Genomic DNA, 27,334 nt, shown 5'->3' with positions numbered 1-27,334 from the left:
AACTGGTACATACCGCGAAAGCTCTGTACTACGCAATTGTTGCAACATTCTCGCCGCAGGCTTAGAAGCACTTGCGGTGCACGATCGAGGGGCCGGCTTCGTCGTACTCCTGTTTCGAGATCCACATCTGCTGGAAGGTCGAGAGCGAAGCGAGAATCGAACCACCGATCCAGACCGAGTACTTGCGCTCCGGCGGGGCCACAATCTTCACCTTCATGCTGCTCGGGGCCAGAGCCGTGATCTCCTTCTGCATACGGTCCGAGATACCCGGGTACATCGTGGTACCACCCGAGAGCACAATGTTGCCGTAGAGATCCTTACGGATATCCAGGTCACACTTCATGATCGAGTTGTAGGTCGTCTCGTGGATACCAGCAGCCTCCAGACCCAGGAACGAGGGCTGGAAGAGGGCCTCAGGGCAACGGAAGCGTTCGTTGCCGATGGTGATCACCTGACCGTCAGGCAGCTCGTAGCTCTTCTCCAGGGCCGAGCTCTGGGCCGCAGTGAGCATCTCCTGCTCAAAGTCCAGGGCGACGTAGCAGAGCTTCTCCTTGATGTCACGCACAATCTCGCGCTCGGCCGTGGTCGTGAAGGGGTAGCCACGCTCCATGAGGATCTTCACGAGGTGCTCCGTCAGGTCACGACCAGCCAAGTCCAGACGCAGGATAGCGTGGGGCATCGAGTAACCTTCGTAAATCGGTACTGTGTGGGTAACACCGTCACCCGAGTCGAGCACAATACCAGTGGTACGACCCGAGGCGTACAGCGAAAGCACGGCCTGGATGGCCACGTAGAAGGCCGGGGCGTTGAAGGTCTCGAACATGATCTGCGTCATCTTCTCACGGTTCGCCTTCGGGTTGAGCGGGGCCTCAGTCAGCAGAACAGGGTGCTCCTCCGGAGCGACACGCAGCTCGTTGTAGAAGGTGTGGTGCCAGATCTTCTCCATGTCGTCCCAGTTGGTCACGATACCGTGCTCAATTGGGTACTTGAGCGTAAGGATACCACGCTTCGACTGGGCCTCGTCACCAACGTACGAGTCCTTCTGACCCATACCGACCATCACACCCGTGTGGCGGGGGCGACCGACGATCGAGCTATAATGTTAGACCCACCATGTGCGTACGTACGGGAACACAGCGCGGGGCGCATCGTCACCGGCGAAACCGGCCTTGCACATACCCGAGCCATTGTCAATGACAAGCTAGTATATTAGTACACATTGTCATCGTAATATACATACAGCAGCCACCTCGTCTAATGTTCAAAGCAACACCCATGTACGAACAGACGCTCGTGTCAGCATTTTGTCCCAATAAAGCGGCAGCCTCAGGCAAGTGGCCGCCTTCTTACACCATACGTACCTTCCATAGTGATAGTTTTTATTCAAGTGTGTGTTAAGGGCAACTAGTCGAACTATCGGGATCGCTGGCAATCAACTCGCCAACGGTGGATTGTAGTTGGGGGCCAATCAACAGCAGAACGCGAACGTGACTACCAACTCTCCCGTGGACCAGGCGCGTGCTTTCATTGTTTTTTGGCCCGAACCATCACAGCCTCTGTAAGCTTATAGGCCCTGTTTTTTGTTGCCGCGGCATGCATAAGGTCCAAACGGAGGTTCGGCCGACACCCATGCTGTGCTGGCAGCATGTGTCCACCTCGATCACATGCACAAGCCCACCTGGCCTGAGCGGCCCTCGGCAGCATGTGTGCTATTTTAGCAACAATGCTGAAATAGGCTAGGACAGCCAGGCGCTGATAGAGGAGAGAAACGATATACTTGTACAGAGGGTGTAGGGCACTATGAACGTAGGAATGGTATAAGGCAATCCTTACGCATCCTTCTTCTTCTTTTTGTCCTTGCCTTCCTTGGCAGCCTTCTTGGCAGCCTTCTTCGCCGCCTTCTCTACATCGCTGGCCTTCGATTTGGACTTGGAGGACTTTTTCTCCTTCTCCTTCTTTTCCTTCTTGGACGCCTTGCTCATCTCCTTCTTTTTGATGGGTTCAGCAGACTCCTCGTCCTCTTCATCCTCTGCGTCATCGTCCTCCACCGCATCCACATCCATCAAGTCACCTGCCGCCTCTTCCAACGCGGCAATGGCCTTGCGCATAGCGTCGCTATTCTTTGTCGTTGGCTTGCCAGTCTCGTAGAAGGCCAGACGCTCTTCCACCTGCTGGTGCAAGACTTCACCAAACTTGGTCGATGGTGCATCCGAGAAGCAGTCAATGCGGCATGCAATGCTGATCTTGTTCGCAAGGAAGCGCGACATGCGACCCTTGTTCTTTGGCGCCGCGCGCGAGATAGCCGAGGCATGGTAAATCAGACCATACTTGGGCGTGTTGCCCTTCGTCTTGAGGGCGCGGAACAGTGCCTTTTCAGCACCAAGAATCTGCACGGTCGAGGCCGGGTATTTGGCCAGGTTGGTCAATGAGCCAGCATGCGAAATCAAACGCGCGCCAATCACCTCACCCAACAGGGCCGAAAGCTGTTTGTTAGTGCATAGTAGGCTATACATACGTTTGGCGCCACGAGATGCATCTTCTCCACGAGGTATTCATGCATGTTCTTGCGGTAGTCCGCCAATTGAACCACGCGATCAGCAAAGTTCTCAATGTTAATCATGTCGAGCTCGCCAATCTCGGTACCCATACTAGCACGAGCCGCATCGAGAATGTTACGCGCCATGGTCTCGTCACTGCCGACAATGTCTGTGAGCTCATCGAGGTGTTCTTCGCTGAGGTTCTCCTTGGCCTTCACAAAGCGGGCCACGCGTGCATAGGTAATATTATCCGGAACAATGCGCACAAGCTCAGGGAAGTGCCAGCCGTACCACTCACGCACACGCATCGCGAAGGTGTTCACATCCTTGTCAAGCGTGTCAAGGAGGGCAATAGCCTGGATGATCATGTTATCACTGCGGTTGACGTTGAACTTCACTTTGGAGCGCGAGTACGAATGACCCAGACCGAGCTGAGCGCGTTCCAAGTCGCCTTCTGTCATACCCTTCAGCAGCTTCTCGGCATGCAGACGAATACCACGAATGAGCTCTTGCGACGTCTCGCCGGTGTCGCAGGGAACGCTCAGCTCACCGACAATGGAGCTGGCCAAGTTACGGTCGCACACACCCAGCTCGACGCCCTTGACCTTCTTGCCCTCAGGGGACAGATTCTGCGTGAGAAGCGAGCGCAAGTGATCGTTCACCACACCTTCCGAGATGTCCAGCGCACCCTGGAGCGCTTCCGGTGCACTCTTGAACGGGCTGAAGCTGACCAACTTGACCATCTTGCCGAACGAGGGCAAGTCGGTCATAGCTTCCTGAACCTGCTTTGTTTGGGAGCCAATGCTCTCGACCTGCTCGACCTTGAACAGAGCAAGGCCGGCGGCGCATTCGAATAGCACATGCGTCGGCGTGCCCGGCATCGCGACGTGCTGCAATGAGAAAAGCTCTTGCCGAGCCATGCCTCACGGGGCCGTGGTTTTTTTTTTGTGCGGCAGAGCGGGCGCACGTGACTATCGGCCGATCTAGCGAGGGCCAGGCGCTGCGTACCCTTTCAAGCAGGGTGGGCACGTCAGACCTGGCCTGGCGGGGCGAGGCGTGGGTTGCGTAAGCAGACGTTGTCGCTGTGCAGGCCCAAGGGACGCGTCAGTGCTTGGTTCAGTTCACCATGTCGCGCAGTTCTTACGACCGGCATCTGACGATCTTTTCGCCGGAAGGCCGTCTGTATCAGGTCGAATATGCCTTCAAGGCGATCAATACGGGCGGTATTACCGCTGTGGCTGTCCGTGGCAAAGACACCGCTGTCGTGGCGACACAGAAGAAGCTGCCGGACAAGTTGATCGATGCGTCGACTGTGACGCATATTTTCGGCATTACGCCTGAGATTGGATGTGTTGTGACAGGCCGCACACCAGATGCGCGTGCGCAGGTGCAGCGTGCACGCTCTGAGGCTGCTGAGTTCAAGTACAAGTACGGATACCCCATCACACCCGATCTGTTGGCCAAGCGCCTAGCAAACATCAATCAGGTGTACACGCAAAAAGCAGCGATGCGCCCGCTGGGTATCTCCATGATCCTGGTAGGCTTGGATGATGAGCTGGGGCTTGCGCCGCAGATCTTCAAGCTCGATCCAGCTGGGCACTATGTCGGCTACCGCGCGACGGCCAGTGGCGCCAAGGAGACGGAGGCCATCAACTTCCTGGAGAAGCAGTTCAAGCGTGTGCCCACGGCCATGGCACCAGAAGCCGCGCTGGCCGAGGCTGAATCGATTGCGAAGCAGCTGACGCATGAAGAAGTCCTGGATATGGCCGTGAATGCGCTCAACACCGTGCTGGCGACGGAGCTCAAGCCCAGCGAAATCGAGGTCGGCGTGGTCGGTGGGCCGGCGGTCCACGACGTGACGTCGCAGCGGAGATTCTCGATGCTGACCGAGGCGGAGATCGGCCAGATTCTCGAGCGCTTGGCGGAGCGTGATTAGCCATGTCATACGTAGAAGAAGACGTGTCTGTCTACCTTGTAGTGCCTACTTATTCCTCTACGACTTTGGCCTTTTTCGAGGCACGTCGACTGGCCTTGTCGCCATGGCGTTTCTTTGTACTTGACGACGACTCCTCCGAGCCGTTCTGGTTCGCTTGGCGCTGCTTGCGTTCGCGCGCTAGCGCCTCCAGCCGAGCCCGCATCGAGTTGGGCGCTGGCGCCGACGACGCTTCGTCGCCCGACGAAGCGCCCATATCGTCCTCTGGCCCGGCCGCTGGCTGCGTCTCCCCTTCCTCGTCCGCTTCCTCGTCCATGGGCACCGGTGCTTCCTGGTCGTCGTCCTCGTCGCTGCTCTCTTCAAAGAGGGCCTCGTCGTCGCGCGCCACAAAGTCGTCCTCCGCCGGCGCAGCCTTCTTCTTGCGTGAGCCGCCGCCGCCGCCGCCGCCTGCACTACGTTTCCGTGGCTCCGGCGAGGGTTCGCGAAGGTACTCAATCTGACTCGCCTCTTCTCGCGCCCGACGACGCGACTCGGCCAACGCCTCGGCCCGGCGACGGTGCTCTTCCTCTTTCTCACGACGGAGCTGCGCGAGGTGTGCCTCCTTCTCCTTCTGCTTTTCATCGAGGCGCGCAAGGTGCTCACGCTGCTCTGTCTCGTACGCACGTACTTCGTCCAAGTGCTGCGAGGCCTGCCGCAAGAGCGACATGTCCGCGTACTTAGCACGTTGCTCCACCACATCGGCTGTGATGTACAAGAGCTGACCTTGCTGCGCGGCCTCCCTGAGGCCAGGGAGTATGCGCTGGGCAGCCTCGACCCATCCAATGGCCTCGGCGAGCTCCTCTGATACGCGCTGTTTCACAGGGAGATCGTAGAGCATCTGCAGTGCTTTCTGCGCCATCACAGCGCGGTTGTATGCCACCTGCTTGGCCTCCGCCGCAGCGGAGCTTTGGGGTCCCGCGGTCTGCGCGCGTGCTTCTAGCACGTCCTGCGCCTCGCTCAACTGCGCCATAGCTTGTTGCAGCTGTGCAAACTGCTTGTCCCGCAAACCGAGGGCATAGAGCGCGCGCGCCGAGTACTGCAGCACTGTTGGATCGCGTGCGTGCCCGAACCGTGTGAGCGCCAATTCGTAGACGTGTGCGGCGCGTTCCAATGCACCACAGATCATAAATGCATGGCCTTGGCAGACATACACACTGGCGTCATCACGTACGTCACGCAGCTTGCCAAACAGCGCAGCCGCGTCCTCGGCCGCCTGCTTGCGGCGCGTCTCGATCACGTCCGGCGCCGCCGTCGGATCGCCCAGCGCATCGTCGGCCAGCAAGATCGCCAGGCCTTGCGCTGCAAAGACGTTTTGGTGGTGCGCAGCGAGGGCCTTGTCGAACAGATCCGCTGCACGGACCATGCTCTTGGTTCGCTCTGCGCGCTGTTGCGGACCGGCGGGTGTATGCAGTCCAAGCTGATAGTACGCCCAGCCCAGCGTGCCAAGAATGTAGGCATCCTGCCGTGCCTCGTCGGCTACGCGGCGTGCGACACTCGCACTGCCAAACACGCTTTTCCCCGCCTCGGCGCCCAAGAACAGCTGAGCGGCAGTGTCTTTCAGCGCGCCCCATGCTGCCTGGCGGTTCGCCGGGTACGCCCCCGCAAGGAACCGCATGTACTCGGCACGCACACTCAGATCGCCCGGATCGCTCGACAGCGCTTCCTTGAACTTGGCGTTCGCCGTGTCACGTGCAGAGCGAGTGACGCCGTGCTCGGTGACGTCCACATGCTGGGGGGTCTGCGCGGCCATGATCGCGAGGCGCACGCGCGCGTCGACGTACTCGGGGTGCGCGGCCAGCAGGGCATGGTACGCCTCACGCGCCTGCTCCGTTTGGCCCAGCGCCTCAAACGTGCGGCCCATATTGTAGTTTGCCAAGACCTTGACGGCCACGGACGCCTCGTCCTGGTCGTCTGGCGCTTGCAGCGCTGCTTGCAAGTGCGTGAGCGCCTTGTGCAGCGCATGTGTATCGGACTCGTGCGCCAGCAACGCCCCGATATTCAGTTCCAAGGCGTACTGCAGCGCCCCTTGCGGCTGCGTTTGCAGCGCGGCTTCGTACTGCTCAATCGCACGGCCATGCGCCGACTTGGCCCACAGCTGCGCTAGCAGAGCACGTACACGCGCATCCTCACCGAGGCGCGCAAGCGCTTGCCATGCCAGCGGTGCCAACTTCTCCGCCTCCAGGGTACTGCCTTCCACAGCGCCAGGCTGCGTAAGAAGCGTATGTGCTTCGACGGCGACGCGCATCGTCCGATCAAGCCAGTGGCGTGCACGTCGTCGATCTGCCGCCGCTTCCGCGGGCGGCGCGCCGGGCGCAGGCGTCGCAAGCAACAAACCAGCCATCAACGCCAACTCACTCACGTACGCAGCCGAGCCGGCCGGGCGCGACAACACCGATTCCAACGTCTTGACCGCACCTTGCGTATCGCCCGTCGTCGCCTGCCACTGCGCCAAGCCCAGCGCGGCCAACGCATGGCCGTGCGCTAGCGGGTGCACCATATGCTCTTCGCCCTGCGTCGTACGCGCGAGAATCTCCAAGGCTTGGCCATAGTAGCGCTGCGACGTTTGACGCAAGGCATGGTCCGCGCTGTGCTTCGGCATATGCGAGGCCAATTGCAAAGCGTACGCATACTGCAGCCAGGCATGCACCACCACCGAGCGCGCATCCGCGTACTGCACAGCATGCTCACTCAGCTTGAGTGCACGCTGCAAAATAGGCTCGATGTGGTCCGCCTTCTCTGGCGTAAGCGGCGTCATGGGCGTGGTCATATCGTGCGCCGCGGGCATCGCAGGGGCCAACGCATGTGCCGCCTGGGATGCAATGTGCGAGGCCAAGGCCACGGCGGCCATGGCACACGTCTTATCGCGCTGCCAGGCCGCTTGCAAATGCACTATGCCGTCGGCGTAGGCGGCGCGGCGTGCCTCGTCTTCTGGGCGCTGTGTATGCGCGCCGTACCAGCCTGTGGGCAGCGGGCTGGCCTCCTTCGCGACGTCCAAGAGCGACAGACCCAGCAGCAACCGAGGCGCCGAGGCCTGCTCGTCCCACGCTGCCGCACGCTGCCATGCACGACGGGCCGCCTCGTGGCGGCCCAGGCCCCATAGACACAAGCCCATACCGATGCGAGGATCCGGGCCACGCCAACGTAGTGAGGGATCGTTGTGCTTCTCGGCGAGTTGATGTCGACGCAGGACCTGACGCAGGACTTGCTGGTAGGTCTGTAGCGCGGCCGTGTAGTGCCGTGCTCGCAGCTGTGTGCATGCGCGTCCCAGCAGGGCTACCGGGTGCGTCGGCGTGCGGGAGAGCAGCACGTCAAACAGGCGCGACGCCAACGCATTGTCACCCGTGTTGAGCGCAAACACAGCACGCGCCTGAATCATCATAGGGTGCTGTGGATTGAGGCTCTGTGCACGTCCCAGCGCCTCAGACGCCTGACGGAAGTAGTGCTGCTTGGCCTGCTTCTCGTGCAGCGGTTGGTACCGTGCTTCTTCCATCACCTGCTTCGGCGCGGTACGTGCGTCGGCCAGCGCAAACGCCGCTTGCAAGGCAAACACAGCGATACTTTCTTCAGGTCGGTGCACTGGAAGGATACTACAGCCGCGTGCCACGATCAGTTCCGCTTCGGCACGACGGCCTTCGTTCCAGCATCGCGACGCAAGCGCTGTCCAGAAGTGAGCCGGCGGCTTTTCTTCCGCGAGCATTTCCATCACGACCTCCAGTTCTTCGGGCGGCGGCAATGGATCCAGCTCAATGGTGATCGACTCATTCGTCGCCAGCACGAGCTCCAAGCTCTTGAGCGGTGCCGACGACGTACTGGCCATGTGCGTCGTCTCCATTCCACCCGTCGCCGTCTATCGTAGGCTCCGTCCGCGCGACACGGCGCCGCGTGCTAGCATAGCGACTCCACACAACATCACGTGATAAAGGGCGAGGCCACCGGTTTTTTTTTTGGTAAAGCTCGGCAGCGAACGAGGAGGTTGCGTGTCGCGTGTGGCACACGTACGTCACCTTACTTCTCACCGTTTCTTTGTCCGGTGGTGGCGCGGGCGCTCGCCATTGGGAAGTCGTGTGACACAGGATGAGTCACGAAACGGTTACGATTGGTGTCCTGGCTATACAAGGTGCGTTTCAGGAGCACATTGCTCGCTTTGCCTCCCTGAACGCCTCGTCGAGTGGAACTACCGTTCGTGCTCTGGCCATTCGACGGCCTGAGCAGTTGGCACAGTGCCATGGATTGGTCCTTCCTGGCGGCGAATCGACGTCGATCGTTTTGGGCCTTCGCAATGCCGACCTACTTGAGCCTTTGCGTGTGTGGATTCGCGAGGGCAAGCCTGTTTGGGGCACGTGTGCTGGTATGATCATGCTTGCCAGCGTAGCGACGGGCGGCAAACGTGGCGGCCAAGAGCTTCTGGGCGGCATGGACGTGCAGGTCGGTCGGAATGGATTCGGATCGCAGGTCTATTCTTTTGAATGCGATCTCCCTTGCCCTGCGTTGGGCGAAGCGCCCTTCCCCGGTGTCTTTATTCGTGCGCCTGTCGTGGAGAAGCTACTGACAAGCCGGGCCGAGGAACAGGAAGCTGTGACATCCCACGAGCAAAAGGGTTTGACCGTGGCCTACTGCCCACCAGACATGCGCTGCCTGCAAGAAGGGGTGGCGGTGGAGCCTCTTGTTTGGCTCCCGCTCGATGGCCCCAGCCATGCCGAGGCTACAGATGCGTCTCGCATCGTGGCGTACCGCCAGGGCGCTTTGCTGGCTACCAGCTTCCACCCTGAGCTGACGTCGGATACGCGCTTGCACAGCTACTTTGTGCGTGCGTTTGTGTTGCCTGCTATGCACTCGTAGATCTCATACATACCCTTTCTTTCTATCGGATCTGTGTTGCGTCGTCGTCATCGTGGCCAGGCCTTATATTGCCCAGCACCGCCTCCTTCCCGATACTCACATGCAGTGTGGTCCCTTGGGATACATGGCGTGCAAACAACTCAACATACGCTCCTCGCCGCTGCGAGAGCAAGTCGCCGACATACGGCTTCACACTGTGCGCCAGGGGTATACTGGCCAGAATCTGGCGCCGTGGGCCATGGAACATCGAGGCATGCTTCGCACCGATCCATAAGAGCTCGTACGGCTTCCGCACACGTCCATCGCCTAGTGGTACGACCATGTCTGGCGCCTGGCCCTTGGTCGGCGCTGTGACTTTGAGCCAGGCCCATACCGCGACAGTCACCAGGCCCAGCCCGGGAAACAGTTTGTCGCGTACAAACTTTTGCACTTTGGGCTGCGGTGAGATTCGCTATGACGTACATGATTCGTGACCCATACCGCGACCAAGGGATCGTCCGGCAGGAGCGTTTCCATCACTGGCCGAATGCGCCACACATCGTACAAATCCGGCATCGTTTGGTAGCCATGCCGACGTCGATACCGATGGACACGCGCTGCACTCTGGTTCGGCCATGGTGGATCAAGGAGAACCACATCCGCACCACCGACCGACTGGACTATTTCATAAGCTCATCACCACGTACCTAGGGACTGAATCGCTTCCCAGCCATGCGGTCGACGAGGACGCGGTGTAGCGGGGGGCAGCAAGTCCGTAAGAAGCGCCGCACTGCGTGGTGGCATTTGTAGAAGAAATGTACGTTGCGAGATGGGATCGTGCCAGGTCATTTCTTGTGCCTGGTCTTGCCGATGGACGCAGGGTTGATGCACCAATGGCGTATCGCTGGGCGAGGTAGCCTCTTCGGCCTGGTCGACACACTTCGCAAGCTGCGGCGTAGGACTTGGTCCCTGGACGTGAACCACCTCCAGCTGGCGTTCCCACCATACCGCATTAGCGTGCCAATCTGCTTGAAGACAGGCTAGCGTATCGCTCCATAACTGGGCATCCCAGTACGCGTCTGTGTCCGAGATCTGTGACGGCGTTGGGCGCTGCGACGTGGCCGACGAGGCAGGCGGCCATGGATCACGCACCATCTCCTTCTCGACTCGGAGCGGCGTGCCCCGTCCCGCATCAATGTCCAGCAGCTGGATCGGAATCCCATGCACTTCGCCTACGCAGCGTGGCATGCATCGTCGTCGTGCACGCGTCGTTGGGTGGAGGGGTCACGGACGAGGACACTTAGGTGACCTACTAGGCCCATGTTATCAAAGGCCACGCGTCGCCTTTCCTCGCGCGAAAAAGCGGTGGTGATACCGTCTCACCCCGTCATGTCGGCCCCGATTTTTGCGCAGGAGGCGACGCAAGAGCGCGCTGAGAATGCGCGTCTGTCCTCGTTTGTGGGTGCCCTCGCTCTGGGTGACCTGGTGAAGAGCACCCTAGGCCCGAAGGGTATGAACAAGATCCTTCAGTCTGTGGGTTCTAGTGATATTGTTGTGACGAACGACGGTGCGACGATTCTCAAGTCTATTTATCTCGATAACCCAGCTGCCAAGATCCTTGTGAATATCTCAAAGGTGCAGGACGATGAAGTGGGTGATGGCACCACCTCCGTTTGTGTTCTGGCCTCGGAGCTGCTGCGTGAGGCGGAGCGCCTTGTGCAGGGCCACATGCATCCGCAGGTGATCGTGGATGGTTTCCGCATTGCTAGCCAAGCTGCGCTACGTGCTCTTACTGCTTCGGCCAAGGACCATGCGTCGGATCAAGCTGCTTTCCGCAACGATCTACTGAACATTGCGCGTACGACGCTGTCGTCTAAGGTCTTGTCGCAGGACAAGGACTACTTTGCGAAGTTGGCCGTGGACGCTGTCCTGCGTCTGAAGGGATCGACGAACCTTGAAAACATTCAGATTATCAAAAAGCTAGGTGGCAAGTTGACTGACAGCTACCTGGACGAAGGGTTCATCCTCGACAAGAAGCTAGCGCCGAACTCGATCAAGCGCCTGGAAAACGCCAAAATCATGATTGCCAACACATCCATGGATACCGATAAAATTAAGGTGTTTGGTGCGCGTGTCCGTGTCGAAGGCACGAGTAAGCTGGCTGAGATTGAGCGCGCAGAGCGCGAGAAGATGAAGGCCAAAGTGGAGCGCATCAAGGCCCATGGGATTACGTGCTTTGTGAACCGCCAGCTGATTTACAACTACCCTGAGAGCCTATTGACGGATGCAGGCATTATGTGCATTGAGCATGCCGACTTTGAGGGCGTTGAGCGTCTTGCGTTGGTCACTGGCGGCGAGATCGCCAGCACGTTTGATCGCCCTGACTTGGTCCGTCTCGGTGAGTGTGGGCTTATTGAGGAGGTGATGATTGGCGAGGACAAGCTGATCAAGTTCTCTGGCGTCAAGGCTGGTGAGGCATGCACAGTGGTGCTGCGTGGTGCCACCTCGCAAATGATCGACGAGGCGGAGCGCTCGTTGCATGACGCGTTGAGTGTGCTCAGTCAGACAGTCAAAGAGACGCGCGTGACGTATGGCGGTGGCTGTGCCGAGATGGTCATGAGCAATGCCGTGGATGAGGAGGCGCGGCGGACACCTGGCAAGAAGGCACTGGCCGTCGAAGCGTTTGCGCATGCGCTGCGTCAGCTGCCCACCATCCTTGCCGACAATGCCGGCTTGGACTCGAGTGACCTGGTAGCGAAGTTGCGTGCTGCGCATATCGAGGGCCAAAACGATATGGGTCTGGACCTTGACGCTGGTACGCTCGTGTCTATGGCAGAGCGTGGTGTCACGGAGAGCTACAAGCTGAAGCGCCAAGTCGTGATCTCAGCCAGTGAGGCGGCGGAAATGATTTTGCGCGTCGACGATATTCTGAAAGCGACGCCACGCCGGCGCGACGCGCACTAAGTCTCCATAGCGGCATCATAGTTAGACAGAACTATGGTCCCCATTTCTATGAAAATAGGGCTTCGAGAGGTGCATGCTACACGAAGGGGTCTGTCACAGCAAGGTGTCCTAGAGGCTCGGGAAATTAGACAACATGGCCCTTGCCCTTGTAGCCCTCGCTGGCAATACCCGTAATTGGGTTCTGCTTGGTCTCCTTAGCACGTTCGTTCATCTGCTCCTGGTACTCCTTGGTCAGGGACTTGGGCGCGGGAGCGGCTGAGAGAGTTAGTCGAAGGGCGGGTCATCTGATACATACCGATCGAGCGGACGGCGTAGAAGCCCGTGACACCGAGAGCCACGGCGAACAGGGTACCGATGAACACCTTGGTGCTCTGGCCCGGCGGCGTAGTGGGCCTGCGCGGGCCGTGCAGGCCGTACGACACAAAGTAGGCTGAGTGTGAGTCTTTGCGGACGCGCTTTATACGTACCACCCTTCTTCTCGTCCACAGTCAGTTCCTTCCAGTCCTTGCGCTGGACCTCCTCCAGGAGCTTGTACACCGAGTACTGCTCCTCACGGGCCATCTTCGGCCACATGGCCTCAATGTTCGGCAGAACTTTGTTCAGCTCCAGAGCGTTAGGGCCCTCCAGCACCTGCTGAGCATCGCGAGCGACAGCCGGCGTCCAGCGGTCACCCTTGGTAGCGATGCTACGCGCCAGAGGAGCGCTACGAGGAATCACACGGGGCACAGCAACACGAACACTACCAAGCATTCTTCAATCAAATTGCTCAACCTAGAGTCGTAAATCCAAGAGTGGTACGGCCACTTCGCCCGTTGCAAATAACGGAACCAAACGGGACCTGCTGATTCGCAATACAAATTTATCGGCCGAGAGAGCAACTGGCCCCGATACGCTTGCCCACGCGTGACTAGGGCCTCCACTAGGGTTGTGGCTCTCCGTACGAATGGTCAAGGCGTGATTCTATGTATATACGATGTACATACACGGTTAGCATTCGCTCTTGAGGACGGCAAAGGCCTGCTCAAAGTCGGCCTTGATATCGTCGATGTGCTCACAGCCCACCGACACGCGGATCAGGTCCCTTGTCACACCCGACGCCTGCTGCTCGGCATCATTGAGCTGCTGGTGCGTCGTCGAGGCAGGATGAATAATGAGTGTCTTCATATCGCCCACGTTGGCGAGCATAGAAGCGAGCTTCAAGGAGTCCACAAACGTGCGTGCCTGATCCTCGCCGCCCTTCAGACCAAACGACAAGACACCACCGAAGCCTTTCTTCAGGTACTGCTTCGCCAGGTCATGCGAAGGGTGCGATGACAGGCCTGGGTACAGGACCCAAGACACATACTCATGTTGCTCCAGCCATTGCGCCAGATGCAGGGCGTTGGCACAGTGGCGCTCCGCGCGCAGCGACAGTGTCTCGACACCCTGAAGAAGCATGAAGCTTGCAAACGGATTCATGCACGAGCCGAGGTCACGGAGCATGACGACGCGCACGTACACAGCAAACGTCTTCGGCCCAAAGTTCTCCCAAAGGCGCAGGCCATGGTAGCCTTCCGACGGCTCCGTGAACTGCGGGAAACGTCCGCTCTTGGCCCAGTCGAATCGGCCCGAGTCAATCACGACACCGCCAATAGTCGTGCCGTGGCCGCCGATCCATTTGGTTGCGGAATGCACGACAATGTCCACGCCATGGTCCATAGGGCGCACGACATAGCCACCCATACCGAACGTGTTGTCCACGACGACAGGCACACCATGCTTGTGCGCTACCTCGCAGATCTTTTCCAAGTCCGGGACCGTGTAGCGTGGGTTGGAGATGGTCTCCAAGTACACAGCCTTTGTACGGCTGTCAATGGCCTTCTCAATCTCCTCCGGTGTGCCTGTCTTGACAAACTTGGTCGTCACACCCATCTTCGGGAAGAGCACCTTGAATTGGTTGTACGTGCCGCCATAGAGGAACGACGAGGAGACAATGTTGTCACCTTGCTGCGCGAGCGATAGCACCGCCATGGCCTGCGCTGACTGGCCCGAGGACGCGGCAATTGCAGCCACACCGCCTTCAAGAGCAGCCATACGCTGCTCAAACACGTCGACGGTGGGGTTGCCGATACGCGAGTAAATGTTGCCCGCTTCACGCAGGCCGAAGAGGTCGGCACCGTGTGCGGTATCGTTAAACACGAACGAACTGGCCGGTAAGTCTACAGCATCGTCACGTACGTCGTAGCATAGATCGGTGGGGCGCGAGCATTGGTCGCGGGATCAGGCTGCTGCCCGGCATGCAACTAGCTGGTCAGCTACCACGACACTTACCTGGAGAGTCTCAAAATGGGTCATGCTGATGGTGTAAGGAAAGAAGGAGGTTGACAATGGTCTATGGAGGTCTATGGCACCAAGATGCACCTTTATGCATGTAGCACGCCTCGATGGCGCGACAAGACGGGGTCGCACACGCCACCCCGGGGTTCGTTGCTTACGCATAAATCCACGTGCCTGAAGCCTGGTCCCATGCATGACTGTCCGTAGTCTGGAGCGCCTCCAGATCGGGCGCGGTGTCGGAGGGGTGTACCAAGAGGCCCACGCCGTTGCCACCCACCTCTGTTTCGTAGGTAGCAAATCCTCGGGCATGTAGCGTATCTGTCAGCGAGTGAACGTCTTTCTCAGAAAGCTGGTCGTGCAGGAGCGTAATCGCGCAGCCACCGCCGCCAGCGCCCGTGAGCTTGGAGCGCAGGCCCTGCGCCCAGGTCGCCTTCCGCACATCTTCCAACGCCGCATGGCCTACACGCAACTGCACAAGCTGGAGATGGTTGAGGTCCATCAGCATGCCCAAGCGCTCGACCAGCTCCTTGCGCGGCATCGTACTCGACAGAAGCGCCTGCGCTTGGTCGGCCAGCATCTGAATCGTCGCAAAGGCCGCTTCCACACGCACAGGGTCCTCCGCTTTCTGCTGGGTAACACTCGCCACCAGTTCCTTGGTATTCCGCACAACCTTGGTATCGGTAATCAGCAAACGCACAGCATCGAAACTGATCGGTACCAAGCGATTTTCCGAGAGGCCATTGCTAGGTACAGCACGTGTGAAGGCCACAGCGCCGCCGAGCGTCGCCACCGTGTTGTCCACACCCGAAGGCTCGCCATGAATCACCTTCTCCGCCATAAATGCCCACGCATTAATACGTGCCGTATGCTCTTTCGGCATCGGCTCTGTGGGCGACGGCAGCGGCAGGTGGCCGTGCGTGTAGAGCATCAGCGTGGCAAGGCATGTAGACACCGCGGCACTGCTGCCGAGCCCAGCACTGATCGGTAGCTTGGATCGTAGCTCGAAAATCTGGCCATGACTCGATTCCTGCGCCAGGTGCATGTACAGGTACAAAAAGGCCATGGAGGCGTTGTGCCGACGGTCGCCTTCCGGGTACGCCACCGAGACAATCGCACTAAGAGCGCTTAGAAGCTGCATATCCAGCTCCTTCGCTTCTGTGCTGTTGGAGCAGAGGAGCCATGGCAGCGCCAAAATGTCCCAATGGTGCACCAGGTCAATATCGGGCAGACTCAGCGTCACTTGTGTCGTCTTCGACGGCTTCACGTGGCCGTAGCAGCGCAACGCCGTCGCAGCCGCAATGGCCGTCACACCATGCACCACAGCATGCTCGCCAAACAGAATGACCTTGCCAGGCGCACTCACGGTCAGGGTCGTTGGCGCCGCCGGTGGCTTCGCCAGCTCAGGCGCCAACTGACGACGCAGCACCTCCATCTCGTCATCCACTGGGACACGCACAAACGTGCCGCTACCAGCCGGCTCCTCGCGGATGGCACCGGCTGTGAGCAGCGCTTGATGCAGATCCCGAAGCAGGTCGTTCACGTCCTCAATGCCCAAGCACAGACGAATCAGGTTCTCCGGCAAACCTCGTTCAGCGCGAACACGCGGGTCGATACTGGCGTGGGACATTTGGCACGGCATCGTGATCAGACTGTTCACACATCCGAAACTCACACTCACACCCCACAATCGCGCGGCTGCCACCACTTTCTCAGAGAGCTGCACATTACCGGTCTCAAAACTAAGCACACCGCCCGCGCCCTTCGCTTGACGTGCATGCACATCATGGCCTGGATGCGAGCGCAGACCTGGGTAGCGAACTTTGAAGCCTAGGCGGTTGAGATAGTTCGCAATCTCTTGTGCTGACGCTTGCTGCCTATCCATACGCAGCGCCAGCGTTTTGACGCCTCGCAACAGAAGGAAACAATCCAGCGGCGACAAACCATTGCCCACCGACTTGATGGTAAAGTGGATCTTGGCAGAGAGATCGTCACTATTGCATGCCAAAATACCAGCCAAGACGTCATGGTGACCACACAGATACTTCGTAGCCGAGTCATACACGATATCTACGCCAAAGTCCAAGGGACGCATGAGGTAAGGCGACATCATCGTGTTGTCCACAACAACCAGGGCCTCTGGCGCATATTGGCGTACCAAGCTTGTGCAGCGAGGCAGATCGGCAATCTTGATCATGGGGTTGGTCGGCGACTCCAGCAGCGCCAGCGCGACACGAGGGCCATTGCCTTCCGCATGTTCCTTGGCTCGTCGAGCAAGCACTTCTTCGACCGCCGATAGGTCAGTCGTATCGACATTGTCAACGCGGATACCCATCTGCTTCTTGTACAGCTCCAGCAGACGGTCCGATCCACCGTACAGATCATCACCAGCCAGCACAATATCGCCTGGGCGGATCATACGCATGATGATATCAAGGCAGGCCATACCGCTGCTCACTGCATGTGTATGTTTGCAGCCTTGGATTTGCGAGAGATGGTGCTCTAGCACATCGCGCGATGGATTGCTTACACGCGAATAATCGTACTCTGCGCCAGGTAAACCTTTGAATGTCGCCGTGAGGTAAACAGGCGTCGACGAAGCACCGTACTGATCTACATGCTTAGGATCATAGACCGCTGTGCATTTTGTGGCAAACGCACATTCACTTGGGTCCAACGGCATTCTCGTTGTACAAATGAACGGAGAGAGACAAGGGAGAGTGGGGTCCTGGTCGACTCACTCGCACGCGCATGTGCACGCGCCAGCGCGCTTACAGGGGGGCTGACTGGCCTGGACTGGCTGCGTTTTTTCTTTCGAGGCCATGCATGCATGGCCTCCACTATGATACAACAATATAGGGCGTCTATGCCATTGGCGCCATGGGGCCTTGTGTCGCACGCTCTTCAGTTCACTTTGCGGTACCCGCGGAATCCCACGCCCACGCAAGACACAAGGACATTGTCACTTTCGTCAACACGTCGTAGTTTAAACACAACGCCCAAGGTATCTCGGATATCGCGGAGGCACTGAATGGCAGCAGGCGTAAGGGCGCTCATACGGCACTTGGCTACATCTTCCGGGCCCAAGGCCATAAGGAGCAGGACCATAGGCTGATGACTTGCATCGACACAGCCAGACCCCTCGATCCCTTGGAGGAGCATTCGTGCCGCCTCCAAGCCCACGTCTTCTGGGGTCTTGCCTGGCGTCGATGTGGCTTCGGAGGCATGCAGTGCGCCCGTGGTCGACGTAGCGACCAGGGACATAGCAAACCCGGGCGACTTACCCGACTCATCACCTCGGTATACATCAGAGAATAGGTACAAGTCAGGAATGTAGCGATTCAACACACTTCGTGCTGCATCGATCATACGATTGCTCATTTGCGGGTTTACACGAACAGCGCTCGCAATGCCACGGATCTTGCGAATACGACCCGGCTCCACAAAGTTCAACGGACGCAAAGTAGCGACCAGCGGCGCCCGGAAGAACACTTCACCACCGCCCAGCGGCGCAGCACCACGTTTCACGATTCGCATTTCCATAGCGGATGCGAGCATAGATACGGTATCCAGTGGTAGGAAGAGCGCCAAGTGAGGTAGAGTCACTGTACGAATGGTATCTGCGCCCATATCGCCTTGCCCACTAGTGATGCCACGCAGCGTTAGGGCCATTTCCTGCTTGGCAAACGGCGCTAAGAGCACCATCCATTCCAAAAAGTAGCCAATGCCACGCTTCAGTCCACAGTCATGCGTCACAGTACCGCCGAACACAATGCCCGGCTGGTAGTACACTGAAGTACCAGTATAGTTGATCTCCACAGCACTACCGTTGGTCACTTTTTCCAGCAGGCGCAAAAACGAGGCCTCAAAGTCCCGCAGACCTGGCTCTTCATCGTCTGGCCGAATCTGGTCAATGCGTACAGGACGTCCAGATAATGTGGCTAAAATCAGACGCTGCCGGAAGTAGGCATGCCCGCTGAATCGCAGCAAGCGACTGGAATCTACCGACATGGTCGTAGCGCTGTCGATCGAGGTCAGCCTTTTTTTTTTAAAAAAAGAAAATGGGCGGCTTCACCACGGCTGACAAATCGAGTTGGGGCCAGGCGAGCTAACTTGGCCCTTGGCACGGACAGGCACCATGAAGGTCGAGGTACATGGCCTCTTTGTGGCAGAGTGCGTGGCACGTTTGCATTGACACCAGGTTCCATGTCCGAAATGGGAATACCATTGTATACAAAGATCCACCAGGTACGTCTTTGACCTTGCTTACCTGTATCAGACTTGCAAGTCGATGGTCTCGAGTGGAAAGTCCTGCCGAGTGGCGCTCATACTGTAAGCCGCGATATCATGTACGTATGGGATCGCTGACCCTTAGCTTCTTTGAACATACCAATGGTCTTATGGGCATTGCTGCGTACTGTGCTCGTCGCCTATCGGAGGAGGAAGGCGGCGCCGCACAGCGTGGCGCTCGCTGTGTGAGTGTGGGCCTGTTGCTTCCTCATCAGTATACGCCGAGCAACCAACTCAGAGCACTTCTTCCACACTGTGCTGCACTTGAATCCATAGCCGCGGATCTGGTGATGGGTGGCACGCCGCCCAGTTTGGCGTCGTACGGAAAGCAAAGTGAGTCTCCGGAACTGGGACTCTCTCTTCCTCAGCTGGCGTACGATCCAGCGACGTATATGAGCTCTGTGCACCGGTTCCTTGGTCCTTTACTTCTTCCGCTCATCAAGATGCTGCAACTTCCTCAGCGTCTGTTGCTGTATGCACCGGCGCCTGTCGAACGGTCAGCGATCCTCGCCTTTAATCTGGCAGAATTGGTACATGCTGCGTTTGTGCATGCATCGCATGTGCCAGGCCAAGTTCGTGTTCGCGGTATGATTACATTGCATGACTTGATGGCGCTGCAAGCAGAAGCGCCCACGACCACGGCCTGGATCGCATGGACATCCGATCGTCTTTTGCTGGACAAGACGGACTTGTACGATGCGTGCCTGGATGTATCTTCGTTGATGTTCCCAGACGGCCCAGCGCATCTTTTCCCGACCAAGCCGCTTGCCCGCTTTGTGAAGCGATCGACGCTGCAGCCTATGCCTCTCACTTGGAATGCACGCGAACTGAGCCTGTTCTTAGAGTTGGCCGATCAGGAACACCGCTTTGAGGAGCTGCTTACGCACGAAGGCCGGCCTACCTTTGAGGCATGGCGCGAGGCGGAGGCCATTTCGTCTGCCTGCTCGCTGCATGTCTCCACCATTCCCTCGTGGAAGTACCGACAACAGGATGCGCGTATGAAGCTGTTAGGCTACCTTGTGGTCTGGGTCGCCTCGTTACGTTTCTGGCTCGCAGAATGGTGGCTGGTCCGTTCGCAGCTTCATGTCGCTGTGCCTGCCTCGTTGGTCGTACCTTTGGGGCTGCGTGGAGATGGTGGGCTCAGTACGGGCATTGTGGATTTGTCGGAAGGCGATGACGACGACGGACTGGACGACGAAATATTGTCTGACGTGGCCTCGAAGACCAGCCGTCGATCTATCCGGTCGGAAGGTCTGTCTACCTCGGTCGAGTCTGTGGATCCTCTGTTGGCGGCTTGTGGCATGGTCCACCTCTCTGCGCCCCACCGACGTACGACCTCGGTGGCGAGCATTCGCTCGCCTTCGCGTACGCCGCCCAGCGCGATGGAGCGAACCATTACGCCCGCCCACCCACGCTACGATCCCAAGTACGAGCCGCACTTGCCGCTGGAGTCCATGACAGGGCTGTACCTCTTCACGCTATGGAGTAGCTATGTGCGTGCAATGCATATTCAGGTGACGACGTACCTGAAAGATCGCGTAGCGCTTCTTCCGCCGCTGGACGAATCGTCCTCGTTGCTGAACACTCGTGTGGTGACGGTCTCTCGGGCCGACTTTTGTCAGTTTGGCCTGGATGCGAGCTCGGAGATCGATGTGGCGTTGATGCGCAGTTGGCTCGCGCCGTATTCGTGTACGCTGCACGTCTCAGGCTGGTTCTTCTGCTGCTTGTTTTAATAGGCCGTCCCTTTCCATCCCTGCTTTCTGCCCACCGACGTGGGAGAGGACGGCGGGGGGGAGGCCTTGTTCATACCCTCCACTTTTTGTTCGTATATAGTGCCAATCGCTTCGTTCGTCGCTCTTGCCTGCACGATGAGCCAGCGCGTAGCGCGCCCTGTCGCGCGGTACCGCCCAGGCCAGGCGCCGGCAGCTGCACAGGATGTGGACTCGTCAGACGAAGAGACCGTGCCGTCATCGAAGCCCGTAGAGCGTGTGCGTCTCCCTAGCCGCGTGACATCCGCGCCGAAAGTCGCCGCGGCGGTGCCGGTCGCTCCTACCGCGCCTCGGCCAGCAGCTGCGCCGGTGGATATGGACGAATATGGTATGTAGCCTTGATCTAACCCACAGAAACCGACTCCGAGGAGGATGTCAAGCCGACCCGCCCTGGTCCCTCAACACACACGCCGCCTGCGCGGACGCAGCCGCCGCCCCCTCGCCCCCTGAATAAGCAAGCGCTGCCGCCAGCGGCGGTACAGCTCCATGCCCCGCCCATCCAAGATGCATCTTCGTCATCCGAGTACGATTCAGAGTCGGAGGACGAGAGTGAGGATGAGGCGCCTGCGCCGTTGCTCAAACCTGTGTTTGTGTCCAAGTACGTATCGATGCTGCTTACGGTAGACGCGATCGCGCCGCTCCTAAGCCGGAACATGTGGAAACGACGAAGCGCTCGGCAGAAGCCTTACAAGCCGAAAAGAAAGCGGCGCATGATCTTGCTGCAGAGCGTGTCGTACGTGCCTTGAAAGAGAAGCAGCATGACGAGGAAACGATGGAGATTGATGATACTGATGGCCTGGATCCCGACGCGGAGTTCGCCGCATGGCGCGTACGTGAGCTTGCGCGGCTGGAGCGCGTTCGGCAGGCGGAGCGTGCACGCCAGCTGGAAGAAGAAGAGGTGGCGCGCCGCCGTGCCTTGCCGGAGGATGTGCGTCTCCGAGAAGATATGGCGCATGCGCGGCAGACGCGGGCAGAGAAGCAGCGTGGCCAGCAAGGGTTCATGCAAAAATACTATCACAAAGGTGCCTTTTTCCAGGATATGGACATTCTCCAGCGCGACTACTCGCAGAGTACGGGCGATGCTGTGGATAAGAGCCAGCTGCCGCAGATCATGCAGAAACGCAGCTTTGGCAAGCGCAGCCAGAGCAAATGGACGCACCTCGCCGCAGAAGATACGACAAAACAGGGTCTTCCTGACCTGCGTACACAGGGCGCGACGCGCCGTACCTAAATAGATGTATACTATGTCTTGTTCGACAAGGTCGTCGCGAGCCAATCGAGGCCGGCTGTGAGTCTGCGAGGGGGTGAGTCGGTTGTCCACGTACCCTTTGCCTGTCAACGCCGAGCCTGTGGGTCAGTGTCGTATGGTACGCACAGCCAAAGATCTGCCATGTCCGGTCACGGAACGACGACAAGTTGAGGGCGTCGGAGATTTCCGAGGGCGACATGGATCCACGCACGTCCTGCTTGTTGGCCCATACGAGGATCGGCGCCCGCGTCAAGTTCTCATCGGCAGCGACGCGATGCAGCTCTGCGCGGGCGAGCGCTACACGCTCCCGGTCGTTGCTGTCCACGACAAAGATCAGCTGGGGGTCAGTCGTGGCCGCAGTACGTACTGCATCAGTCGAAGTCAAGTACTGCGCCCAGCTTGTACGCAGCGATGTCTGCCCGCCTACATCCCAGAGCACAAACTTGAGGTTCTTATATTCAAACGTTTCTGTGGGATGAGTACTTTGCACACGGCCGTACCTGTATTGGACCCAATCGTCGGCGCCGTGGCTACGACGGACCCTAGCGTCATCTTGTACATCAGCGTCGTTTTGCCTGCATTATCAAGACTGCTGTGAGCCTATCGCCGCGACGTACCCTAGAATACATATTTTGAGCTCTCGTTGCCCAAACAACGAGTTCCATAGGCTGCTAAACGCGACGCCCATGCTGCTGGCGGACGGTGGGGCCACCCACGCGCTCGTGCGTGTAGGCGCGCGATTGCTTACGTAGCCTACAAGGCCATTCATGCGTGTTGCCAACATGTCTTCGCACGACCGAGGCGCCGTTCGCCGCGAGGGGCGACCGGCGGTTTTTGGCCTTCGCGGCGATGCTGCTACGACGTGTGACATCTCCCTTGTGAATGAGCGAGCCGTTGTCGGAGCCTCGTGAAGCGCCTGAGCCTGTTTCGCAGCCAGAAGCCAAGGCGTCAGCGTCGACATCCGCGCATGATCGACGCCGACGCCGTCTCGACCGCGAGCTGGGCTTCTCGGCGCCAGGCCCCGCGTTCCAAATGCAAGTGTCTGGCGCTAGCCCAGCGTCGGCGTCGGACGATACAACACAACCTGAGACGTCCTCATCGCCCTCGCAGCATACACGTCACTCGCGCCGTATTGCGCGTCCCTCGCAAGCGGCGCTGGAGAGCGGTATGCTACGCATGTGGCAGGCCAAACCGGACGGCGCCTTGGATGTGGTGACCAATACCAAACAGCTCTTACAGCAGTGCATCGCCCTCCAAGAGCGGCTGGTGCATGCCACGGACGAAGCTCGGTCGCATGAGCACGCCACGCTGGTCCGTGAACTATACCATATGATGAAGTTTGTGAATAAAGTACCGTACGATCCATCGATCGCACAGAAACCTACGCACGATGTATGGACGGCCTTTGTCGCGCAGTGTGAGCTGGCTTCTCATTTGTGGGTTGTCGACGAGCCTGTGGAAACGCCCCGTCGTCGTCCAAGCGATACGGCGCGAGCACGATCGAGTCCACGGCCTCGTATGTCACCTGCCTTGACGCCCCCAGCGAAACGTGCTCGCGTCATGTCACGAGGTATAAAGCGCAGCTCACCGCCGTCGCCACCCGGCACGCTGGCCCTGGTGCCGTTGTCAAGTGCAGAGGTGGATCCGTCCGACGTGCCGCCCCTCACGTACATGGCGCCACATCAATGCCCATGGCCGCCAAGCGTGCCAGGTGGCGATCTCCGTGCGATGCTAGCTTCTATGCACATGTGGGGCGATGAGTTTGTGACGGAGGCGGTACGCGAGCAGCGCCTCGCGCGCGAGACAGCGCTGTACTGCCGCTTGGATGCTATGCGACGTGCTGGACATACGCTGGAGCCGGATGGCACTACGTCGCTCATCAAAATGAAGCCGCAAGAGGCGCCACGAGCCAAGGCTCATTGGGACCATGTATTGGACGGGGTCGTGCACCGTTCGCAACGTATGCGGCAACACCATCGCAGCCGCATGCAGCTGGCCAAAAAAGTGTCGCGTATGATTACGGCTCACTGGGACCGTGAGCTGCACAGTGACGAACGGGAGCAGAAGCTGGCATGGCGTCGGCAGCGTGCACTGGCCAAGTGGACTATGAAAGAAGTCCAGCGGCAATGGAAATTGGCCGTGACTGTGATCCGTGGGCGTAAGCAGGAAGCGGAGCGCGCTGAGCGTGAAAAGCTCGGGAAGAAGCAGTTGCAGGCGATTATTGAGCAAAGTACGCAGATGCTTGAGACGCAGCATGCCGAGTTGGCTCTCGAGGAGGCGACGGAGGACGAAGATGACGAAGACGAAGAACAGGATGACGAAGTCGATGAAGACCAGGACGAAGAGTCCTCGATGAAGACGGCCTCGGAAGCGTCTGTGTCGTCCTCGGACGACACAGAAGATGACGCGTTGGAGCAGGCCATGTGGGAGGAAGACGAAGAAGACGAGGACGAAGACGACGACTTGAGAGCTGATGCAGACTTGCCGCTGGAGGAGCTTATGAAGAAGTATGGCTATGGCGCGCATGAGCGTTCTTCCGCTGCTGCATCGCCCTCTCGATCAGCGTCGGATCGGGCGGATGACGACCGGATGGAAGACGATGAGGCGTCGCACGACGACGCCCAAGACGAAGAGTCTGACGACGATGCGCATGACAAGGAAGAAGAGTCCGACGACGACGGCCAAGACGAGGAAGAGGCTGAGGCGTCCGTATCACTCCAGGCCCTGATCGATACCAAGGACGAGGCGGATACGGCCCTGCCGAAAGTCCGACCCCCGTTCCTACTGCGTGGCACGTTGCGTCCCTACCAGCAAATGGGCATGGAATGGCTCATTAGTTTGTACAGCAACCAAATGAATGGCATCCTCGCCGATGAAATGGGCCTTGGCAAGACCATTCAAACGATCTCGCTGCTAGCGCATCTTGCATGTGATCGTGGCGTATGGGGTCCTCATCTCATCGTTGCGCCTACGAGTGTCATGCTTAATTGGGAGATGGAATTTAAAAAGTTCTTACCAGGCTTCAAGATCTTGTCGTACTATGGCACACAGAAGCAGCGCAAGGCGAAGCGTGTGGGATGGAATACGCCCAACAGCTTCAATGTATGCATTACGTCGTACCAGCTCGTCTTGGCTGATCAGCATATCTTCCGACGCAAGCCATGGGTGTATCTTGTTCTCGATGAGGCGCACCATATCAAGAACTTCCGGTCTCAGCGATGGCAGACACTGCTAGGCTTCAATTCCGAGCGCCGGTTGCTCTTGACAGGGACACCGCTGCAGAACAACCTGATGGACTTGTGGAGTCTTATGTATTTCCTCATGCCCCAAGGCCTGGAAAAAGTCGCTGCTGCTACGGGTGCGTTTACCAATATGAAGGACTTCCAGGAGTGGTTCTCCAATCCCCTCGGCAAAGCCGCGGAAAGTACGCAGGCCATGGACGAAGAAACGCAGGCGACGGTGGCGAAACTGCACATGGTCCTTCGGCCTTATGTTCTGCGCCGACTCAAGTCGGATGTCGAGCGCGAGATGCCAAAGAAGTACGAACATGTGGTGCCTTGCCGCTTATCCAAGCGCCAGCGCTTTTTGTACAATGACTTCATGTCGCGGGCCAAGACGCGAGAGAGTTTGGCGAGTGGCAACTACATGAGCATCATCAACTGTCTTATGCAGCTGCGCAAAGTGTGCAATCATCCTGACCTGTTCGAACCGCGGCCCATTGTCACACCCTTTGTCACACGGGCCGTGGCGGCCGACTACGAAATCGAGGCCTTGCTTGTGCGTCGTCGTTTGTTGCAGCAGGATCCATGGGCCCATGTGAATTTGGACTTTTTGCATTTACGCTTTGCGGAGCGCGAGCCCCTTCTTACGCCCCTTGCGACGCGCCGCTACGCGACATTGGATGCTTCAGAACAGCTTCTTCATCACGTTCCGCCCCCTGGCCCTCCGCCAAGTATGGATACCCGCTCTTTGTCTGCCTTCCACAAGGCCCTGGAGCACCATCGGGCTCTGGCACGCTACGAACAAGCCCATCATGCAGCGTATGTTAATCATATGCGGTGCCAGGCGCAGCCCGTGTACGGTCGTAATTTGTTGCGCATGCTCCAAACAGCGACAGCACCGCTTGTGGTGCCCACGGAGAATGGGGCGTCGCATTCTCTGTGCTTTTCGCAATGCGATGCACTACGTCATGCGTCGTTATCGCATTGTGAACGAGCCGATCAAATGCGCCCTGTGCTTACGCGCTTCTCTTTTGCGACACCACCAGCCATCGCGCCGGCCTTGCCGCCTGTGTTGTGGGAGCACGCAGAGGTCTCGCCCTCGTTACGAGCTCGACCAGATCCACTGCATCAAGCGGCGGTGTCGCTCAACATTGCCTTTCCGGATGCTTCGCTACTCCAGTACGACTGCGGCAAGCTGCAGAAACTTGACGAACTCATGCGCCGATTGGTCGACGGAGGCCATCGCGTGCTCATCTTCACGCAGATGACCAAGGTGCTAGACATCCTCGAAAAGTTCTTTAATTATCATGGCTATCGTTACTTGCGTCTCGATGGCGCGACCAAGGTGGAGCAGCGCCAAGCCCTGACGGAACGTTTCAATCGCGATTCACGTATCTCTGCCTTTATCCTGAGCACGCGGTCAGGTGGTCTCGGTATCAACTTGGTCGGAGCGGATACGGTCATCTTTTACGATCTTGATTGGAATGCTGCGATCGAGGCACAGTGTATGGATCGTGCACACCGCATTGGCCAAACGCGTGATGTGCACATTTATCGATTCGTTAGCGAGCATACCATTGAAGAGAACATGCTGCGCAAGGCAAATCAGAAGCGACGCCTGGACAGTATGGTGATCCAGCAGGGCGAGTTCACGACCGAGCACCTCATGCGCAACGACTGGCGTGACATGCTGGATGAAGGTGGAAAGACGCTAGGCGGTATTAAAGTGGGGGAAGACCTGGCAGGCGATGAAAAGGACGTGGAAAAGGCGTTCCGTGCAGCGGAAGACGTGGAAGATGCAGCTGCTGTGCATGTTGCTGATGAAGAAATGCAAATGGATCACGCAGACTTTGAAGGCGATGTACAGGCCGCTTCCTCCAGTCACGATGCGGACAAGGAGGAGACGCGCGCGAGGTCCACGTCGGCGGTGCCTACCAACACTGACGACCCTGACGACGCTGTCCTGGACGAAGAGGAAGGCGACGAAGACGATGACCTCACAGGCACCATCGACGACTACATGCTTCGGTACGTACTTATTGCCGCACACCGCTAACCTCTCAGCACCGTCGAAGCCGACTGGGCCTTCTTTGGCGCATAGACGCGTCCACGGCTTCGACAAGCTCTCATGAACACTATAAATAGGCAACAGCCTAGACACACACACATAGAAGATACCTACACTCCTTGCACAAGGAGGC

General features: G+C 58.4%; 14 protein-coding genes across 14 annotated transcripts; 6 read left to right on the top strand and 8 right to left on the bottom strand.

The window, feature by feature from the left end:
- Nucleotides 1–1,829: 1,829 nt before the first annotated feature.
- Nucleotides 1,830–3,418, bottom strand: Malapachy_3589 (nop-domain-containing protein; the record flags this gene model as incomplete). The annotated part of the gene is made up of 2 exons (XM_018138055.1): nt 1,830–2,483; nt 2,516–3,418. The coding sequence occupies 2 exons, from the start codon at nt 3,416–3,418 to the stop codon at nt 1,830–1,832; spliced, it is 1,557 nt and encodes a 518-aa protein (XP_017994095.1).
- A 245-nt stretch (nt 3,419–3,663) lies between these two features.
- On the top strand, nt 3,664–4,473 carry Malapachy_3624 (20s proteasome subunit; the record flags this gene model as incomplete). The annotated part of the gene is made up of 1 exon (XM_018138089.1): nt 3,664–4,473. The coding sequence occupies one exon, from the start codon at nt 3,664–3,666 to the stop codon at nt 4,471–4,473; it is 810 nt and encodes a 269-aa protein (XP_017994034.1).
- Nucleotides 4,474–4,522: 49 nt separating this feature from the next.
- On the bottom strand, nt 4,523–8,326 carry Malapachy_3657 (rna polymerase ii-associated protein; the record flags this gene model as incomplete). Its single annotated transcript, XM_018138119.1, has 1 exon — nt 4,523–8,326. The coding sequence occupies one exon, from the start codon at nt 8,324–8,326 to the stop codon at nt 4,523–4,525; it is 3,804 nt and encodes a 1,267-aa protein (XP_017994203.1).
- A 257-nt stretch (nt 8,327–8,583) lies between these two features.
- Nucleotides 8,584–9,348, top strand: Malapachy_3637 (pyridoxine; the record flags this gene model as incomplete). Its single annotated transcript, XM_018138102.1, has 1 exon — nt 8,584–9,348. One exon carries the CDS (start codon nt 8,584–8,586, stop codon nt 9,346–9,348), a length of 765 nt encoding a protein of 254 aa, XP_017994105.1.
- A 22-nt stretch (nt 9,349–9,370) lies between these two features.
- Malapachy_3670 (methyltransferase-like protein 4) lies at nt 9,371–10,575 on the bottom strand (the record flags this gene model as incomplete). The annotated part of the gene is made up of 3 exons (XM_018138132.1): nt 9,371–9,784; nt 9,811–10,007; nt 10,035–10,575. 3 exons carry the CDS (start codon nt 10,573–10,575, stop codon nt 9,371–9,373), a joined length of 1,152 nt encoding a protein of 383 aa, XP_017993551.1.
- A 141-nt stretch (nt 10,576–10,716) lies between these two features.
- Nucleotides 10,717–12,291, top strand: Malapachy_3623 (t-complex protein beta subunit (tcp-1-beta); the record flags this gene model as incomplete). The annotated part of the gene is made up of 1 exon (XM_018138088.1): nt 10,717–12,291. The coding sequence occupies one exon, from the start codon at nt 10,717–10,719 to the stop codon at nt 12,289–12,291; it is 1,575 nt and encodes a 524-aa protein (XP_017993825.1).
- Nucleotides 12,292–12,415: 124 nt separating this feature from the next.
- Malapachy_3621 (cytochrome c oxidase subunit v) lies at nt 12,416–13,041 on the bottom strand (the record flags this gene model as incomplete). The annotated part of the gene is made up of 3 exons (XM_018138086.1): nt 12,416–12,546; nt 12,587–12,721; nt 12,759–13,041. The coding sequence occupies 3 exons, from the start codon at nt 13,039–13,041 to the stop codon at nt 12,416–12,418; spliced, it is 549 nt and encodes a 182-aa protein (XP_017994033.1).
- Nucleotides 13,042–13,278: 237 nt separating this feature from the next.
- Nucleotides 13,279–14,625, bottom strand: Malapachy_3619 (o-acetylhomoserine -lyase; the record flags this gene model as incomplete). Its single annotated transcript, XM_018138084.1, has 3 exons — nt 13,279–14,476; nt 14,509–14,573; nt 14,602–14,625. The coding sequence occupies 3 exons, from the start codon at nt 14,623–14,625 to the stop codon at nt 13,279–13,281; spliced, it is 1,287 nt and encodes a 428-aa protein (XP_017993515.1).
- Nucleotides 14,626–14,761: 136 nt separating this feature from the next.
- On the bottom strand, nt 14,762–17,287 carry Malapachy_3617 (cystathionine beta-lyase; the record flags this gene model as incomplete). Its single annotated transcript, XM_018138082.1, has 1 exon — nt 14,762–17,287. The coding sequence occupies one exon, from the start codon at nt 17,285–17,287 to the stop codon at nt 14,762–14,764; it is 2,526 nt and encodes an 841-aa protein (XP_017993971.1).
- A 221-nt stretch (nt 17,288–17,508) lies between these two features.
- Malapachy_3620 (18s rrna biogenesis protein) lies at nt 17,509–18,615 on the bottom strand (the record flags this gene model as incomplete). The annotated part of the gene is made up of 1 exon (XM_018138085.1): nt 17,509–18,615. The coding sequence occupies one exon, from the start codon at nt 18,613–18,615 to the stop codon at nt 17,509–17,511; it is 1,107 nt and encodes a 368-aa protein (XP_017994032.1).
- Nucleotides 18,616–18,742: 127 nt separating this feature from the next.
- On the top strand, nt 18,743–20,627 carry Malapachy_3685 (hypothetical protein; the record flags this gene model as incomplete). Its single annotated transcript, XM_018138147.1, has 4 exons — nt 18,743–18,777; nt 18,806–18,852; nt 18,884–18,953; nt 18,980–20,627. 4 exons carry the CDS (start codon nt 18,743–18,745, stop codon nt 20,625–20,627), a joined length of 1,800 nt encoding a protein of 599 aa, XP_017993599.1.
- Nucleotides 20,628–20,762: 135 nt separating this feature from the next.
- Malapachy_3645 (microfibrillar-associated protein 1) lies at nt 20,763–21,894 on the top strand (the record flags this gene model as incomplete). Its single annotated transcript, XM_018138109.1, has 3 exons — nt 20,763–20,991; nt 21,018–21,261; nt 21,288–21,894. The coding sequence occupies 3 exons, from the start codon at nt 20,763–20,765 to the stop codon at nt 21,892–21,894; spliced, it is 1,080 nt and encodes a 359-aa protein (XP_017994164.1).
- Nucleotides 21,895–21,905: 11 nt separating this feature from the next.
- Malapachy_3612 (arf sar family protein) lies at nt 21,906–22,600 on the bottom strand (the record flags this gene model as incomplete). The annotated part of the gene is made up of 6 exons (XM_018138077.1): nt 21,906–21,957; nt 21,989–22,010; nt 22,039–22,249; nt 22,280–22,380; nt 22,413–22,501; nt 22,530–22,600. The coding sequence occupies 6 exons, from the start codon at nt 22,598–22,600 to the stop codon at nt 21,906–21,908; spliced, it is 546 nt and encodes a 181-aa protein (XP_017993974.1).
- A 194-nt stretch (nt 22,601–22,794) lies between these two features.
- Nucleotides 22,795–27,234, top strand: Malapachy_3632 (helicase swr1; the record flags this gene model as incomplete). The annotated part of the gene is made up of 2 exons (XM_018138097.1): nt 22,795–27,161; nt 27,198–27,234. 2 exons carry the CDS (start codon nt 22,795–22,797, stop codon nt 27,232–27,234), a joined length of 4,404 nt encoding a protein of 1,467 aa, XP_017994110.1.
- Between the last annotated feature and the right edge of the window lie 100 nt (nt 27,235–27,334).

The sequence above is a fragment of the Malassezia pachydermatis genome, assembly GCF_001278385.1.
Source record: "Malassezia pachydermatis strain CBS 1879 chromosome Unknown scaffold1, whole genome shotgun sequence".
Taxonomy (NCBI): Eukaryota; Fungi; Basidiomycota; class Malasseziomycetes; order Malasseziales; family Malasseziaceae; genus Malassezia; species Malassezia pachydermatis.
This window is presented reverse-complemented; position numbering and strand designations above follow the sequence as displayed.